Here is a 5,000-nt window from a genome sequence, read left to right as displayed (position 1 = left end):
CCTCAATAGCAATGACTTTGCCGCTCAGTCATGTATACGCGCATATCTCTATGTATGTGTTTAAGTCCATCCACATTGGCAAGATGCCAGTGGGGAGGATAGAATTCCCCAGCAATGATATCAATGTCATGAGCCCCAGCACCATGTCTCTCTCTCTCCCTCTCTCTCTCTGATCACAGTGACAACACTGAGTGTTCATGGGGAGAGTGCTATTGACAACAGCTATAAATGAGCAAAGTGGAAAGCTATACACTCTCCAACACACACACACTCGCGCACGCGCACGCGCACACAGACACACACACACACACACACACACACTGAGAGAGAGAGATAGAGCTATGAGTGTGCTTCTGTGCCATTTCTCAGTCCCCTTGAAAAAAACCCTTCTATGCACCTCTTCTTAGCATAGTTGTGTATCTGTATGAGCAGAAATATTCGTATCGTGCCTAAATACACAAACCGCCAATCGGTAGGGAGAGACAACAAATCCATTGATACACACACGCACACACACACACACACACACACACACAGACACAGGCACAGTGTCTGTCTCCACAGCCAAGAACAGACCTGTAAATGTCTCTGGGTAAGGAGGAGAATGACATCACTCCCTACAAGAAGGAAGGACTTTCAGAAATATATCACAGAGGAGACAAGAGAGGATTGGAGAGAGGAAACGAAAGGTAGAAAGAGAGGGATGAACACGAACACACACACACACACACACACACACTCTCTGTAGGGGGAATTTGTCACCAGAACTTGGAAGTCAAAGTGAAAACCATCCAGTGAGTGAGTCAACGGAGGAATCCCCCCCCCCCCCCCCATCCTACTCCACTGACACTCACTAACCTGGGTTCAGCTCTGGCCTCCAGGTTCTCTGCCACAGGAGAGGTTATGAGCAACAAGGGACAGATCTCAGAACAGCTCTGGTTGCAGGTGGTGATTAGACTGCGGGCTGTGGAATGCTAAGCTTCTCAGGCAGTTCACTGTGTCGAGGCTCAACATACTGCGATTACACCATAGCCACACACACACACCTTGCATTCTAAGTACCCTCCATCTTTCTGTGTGTGTGTGTGTGTGTGTGTGAGAGAGAAACCGTAAGACGATGTAATGCGAGTAATGCGAGAGAATAGATAGTTCTTCATAGAAGAATACAGGGAAACAAACAGGGAAGGTGTGTGTATGAGAAAAGGAAATATGAGACAGCAGAGGCTGGTACACACACAGTAAACAGGAAGAGGTTAAAAGCCACTGGTATCGCCTGGCATTGAGCTGTAGAGACTCTATGCTGCATCTCCGAGACAACAGCAATCAGGGAAAAGACCCCCCCCCCCCCCTGCAGTCGAATGTGTGGAGCGGACCATGACCGACTGCCCTCTGCCCTCAGATTGGAAAGTACTGGTGTGTGTGTGTGTGTGTGTGTGTGTGTGTGTGTGTGTGTGTGACTAAAGCTCACAAGATGAGGGGTGTCATGTGACGAAGACTCCCCCACAGCTGGCTTGGAGACATGTCATTCAGTAGTATGTTTGGTGTTGTACCGAAAGTGTGTGTGTGTGTGTGTGTGTGTGTGTGAGTGAAGTGAGTGAGTGAGTGAGAGAGTTTGTATTGAGTATCACTCAATGATATCAGGACAAAGAAGACTAATCATATTCCAGTAATGTCTTGGTCTGACAGAACAGGACCTCATTATTTAGTCAGTCAGTCACACACACACACACACACACACACACACACACACACACAGGTGTACAGTGTTGGTATACAGATAAGGTCAGCCAGTGAGCCACTCCTTTTCATTCTTAATCATTTGCACATTCTCTTTGTGTCATTATTTTCCCTCACACTTAGGTCACTACAAAGAAAAGGGGAGAGAGAGGGGGGGAGGGAGAGAGATTGTTTATGCCCTAATCTCGCGGGATAACCTGAAGCCATTGCGGTTTCGTTTTAATGTGGCATGGGGTGTGTTCGTCGAACTAGTTTTGTAGCGGATCGCGGCCCTCCTAAATGAGGCGTCCAAAAAAGCAACACTGAATTATTTAAAACGGTGCGAGGCCAGGAGACCTGTGCAGCCAAGTGAGACGCGCAGTGCTGGTAATGAGAAGCTGTTACACTTACACCCCGACAAATCACCTCGAACCATATACATCCTCACATTGCACAGGAGAGTGTTTGGAGAAGTATGGTTTAGGTTGAGTCCATCACAGCTTAAATAAACAATCTGTGAAAATTGGCGTGTGAATGTGCGCACTTTTTCTCAAGCACAGACGTGTGAGCGATTATGGCGCATTGAGATAAATCAATAATGTGCAGGTAGCTTGTGCAGGTAGCTTGTGCAGGTAGGCCCTCCCCACCCCAGTCTTTAACAAACGGCACTGGTGCACGCGTTCAATCCACCTGTCAAAACACATGCAACGCGGTTTTTACCTCTTTGAGTCGCAAGTGTCTCTGAGTCCGTCTGAACTGAACTGTAGCCTAAGCCGCAGGCGTCTATTCTGTCTGGTGAGGACAATAGTGGACTACGGTCAGGCAGCATGGACCAGGCGATCAGTCAGCTGCAAAGCGACTCTTTTGTTGTGCAACTTGTGCGAGAACGTGCACTGCCTACATAAAGGCAGAAACGACGTCTACTGAGACACAGTCGTGCGGTTTCCGTCCTTCTACGCAATTGAGGAATTAGGCAACAACGACTTCAATGTCATGACAAGACATATAATAAGTCTATACTTGTGATCAACATTTCGAGCTAATTTAACTCGTTGAGGGTCAACTTATACACCGGCATAATCACAACAATATCTTTGCGACTCCCAACTCCAACAGTATATGGCTACTTGCCTCGGGACACAGCTCGGCGAAGATCGGTCCACTTCCCACGTTGCATACAGGTTCATCTGCACCGGACGATTCGAGGTGATCGTGACCGGCTTGGAGGGTTGCGGTGACGGAACACCTCCAGTCTTCGGGAGCCCCCCGCGCTCCATGCTGGAGGTATGCGTGCCTTTTTAAACCAGCGGTGCTCGTGCGCTTTGTATCTCTGCTCTTTAAAACCCCGTCGTTCTGCCAACAGCGGGGAAACCAATCGTCTAAGGCAAATACAAAGTTTAAAAATCCCCTTGACTCCAAGCTTTATTCGAGTCTCGCGATTAACGTTTAGCCTACAATGCTGCTGCTTAACGAAGGACTCTGGGTGGAAGTCCTTTCTCAAGTTGCTGTGGATGTTGTATCGGTGGAGGAAGCGGAAATTTCTCCCCACCGACTAGCACACACAGCTCTGGTCGGAGAGCTACGCCTCTTGTTAAAGACGTACACTTCGATTTACCACCCAGCTGGAGGGAGGGAGAGAGAGAAAGGGTTGAATGATTTTAGAGTGTGAAAGAGAATGAACGAGAGAGGGTGGCGGTGGTGTAGTAGTGTCAAAGGAAAACATTTGTTGTTTCTTTTTTTTAGGCCTATATTATCACGCACTGTTGTCGCTGCAAATGATTGTTGACAACAGCTTCCTGTCTTGGAGTAGCATAGCCTAGCTATAGCATCATAATTTGTATTTTGGAAACGATAATACATGCAACAGTTAAAGCGTACAATAGACCACTAAGGAAAAATAGCTGTATACAGGGTTCATGTAAAGTCTGGTCATTTCACGTCACAAGCAGTGTATTTAGACACTGAATAATTTAATTTAGGTAATTGCGCATCTATTTCCTTATTGATTATGGGTTTTTTATGCTAGAAGACAGATGAAAAGGTTTGGCCTATATCTAACACCCACGGTAGTATTATTATTATTTTTTATCTGCTTTTGTTCACACTCCATACAACAAAGTTGTCACACGTGTGAGTCATAGCCTACTTTATCTCAGTTTGCGCCTAAAAGGCAAGATGTCTGAGACACCGTGCTAGCAACTTCACACTCGTGAAATTCACATAGCTCATCTTGAAACCGCCGTGATGACCTTGAAATAAACTACGTGACACTGTCTACGAATTAAGCTATCCCGCAAATTAGGCTATTCAGTTGTCTGACCAAAACGGTCAGTTATGACTTATTTTCAGACAAAAACGTTGGGTAGACATCATCACAACAGGTTTGGGTGTGCCAAACACAGCATATGGTCTGCGTGTGACTCGCTGGCGTGAGGCAGCAACAGCTTTCTCTGGAATTAAAACGGCAGGGATGTGTGCAATATGAATCATCCGAGTGTCACCGTTTACAAGAACGCGCACAACGTAGCGTTACGTGCGCTTTAACGAAGCCCGCGGAGCATCATTATAAATAATGATGATTGAGTCTACTCCTCCACGTGCTCTCAAATGACCATCGGAAATGGTAAGGCCAGAGGTTAGACTGATTCGAAATTAACCCCGGCAAAAATAATTTCGCGACAGAAAAGTAAAATAATTTCTTGACACTTTTTGATGGTAGATCATTAGAGATTGGACTGTATTAAACATTCAAAATACACTTTGAAATAGGCTACTTGCTGGACTTGCATATTTGATTTTTAGCACGCTCACATGGCATCCTCCTCTGCTTCTGCATAAAATCTGCATGAACTTCAGATCATTACAGTCGCCAAGCAACAGATGACTGACACTCAGAGACGCCGCGTGGGCTAGGGGCTGCGCGCGACCATTTGGGTCGTACCAGGTGTTGTGCGCGCGACCCGCGGCCCACATACCAGAGCGAGAGAGATTAGGATCATGAGGATTATAATAGCCGAGTTTATAAATATTTCTTGAGTATGACAAGTCTTGCCGTCATCCGATTCTTTATTCGCGCGTCAGCACTCAAGGCACTGGAAGGTCAGCATCCAGTGTCGACCTACAGTAGACCTTTAACGGCGGAAACGCGCCGGCTGTTCTCTCTCGCGAACATAAACAGCATTCTGTGCCACTACTCATTCATGAGAAACGACATCTGCATCGGTGTCACATGACTATTCTGTAACGTCAAAACGCACACTTCACCTGCATTCTAGCGTGTTTAG

At 46.5% G+C, this 5,000-nt stretch overlaps 1 protein-coding gene across 1 annotated transcript in view; it reads right to left on the bottom strand.

Moving 5' to 3' along the window:
• Positions 1-3,315, bottom strand: part of LOC121689402 (phosphofurin acidic cluster sorting protein 1-like) — a 54,708-nt gene extending 51,393 nt beyond the window's left edge. The window contains 1 exon segment of the mRNA XM_042069184.1: positions 2,848-3,315. Within this exon segment, the coding sequence (XP_041925118.1) occupies positions 2,848-2,993 (146 nt within the window). The 5' untranslated portion in view covers positions 2,994-3,315.
• Positions 3,316-5,000: the final 1,685 nt, after the last annotated feature.

This window comes from Alosa sapidissima, chromosome 18 (genome assembly GCF_018492685.1).
Source record: "Alosa sapidissima isolate fAloSap1 chromosome 18, fAloSap1.pri, whole genome shotgun sequence".
Taxonomy (NCBI): domain Eukaryota; kingdom Metazoa; phylum Chordata; class Actinopteri; order Clupeiformes; family Clupeidae; genus Alosa; species Alosa sapidissima.
Note: the sequence above shows the minus strand (reverse complement) of the source record. Positions and strands in the feature narration are given on the sequence as shown.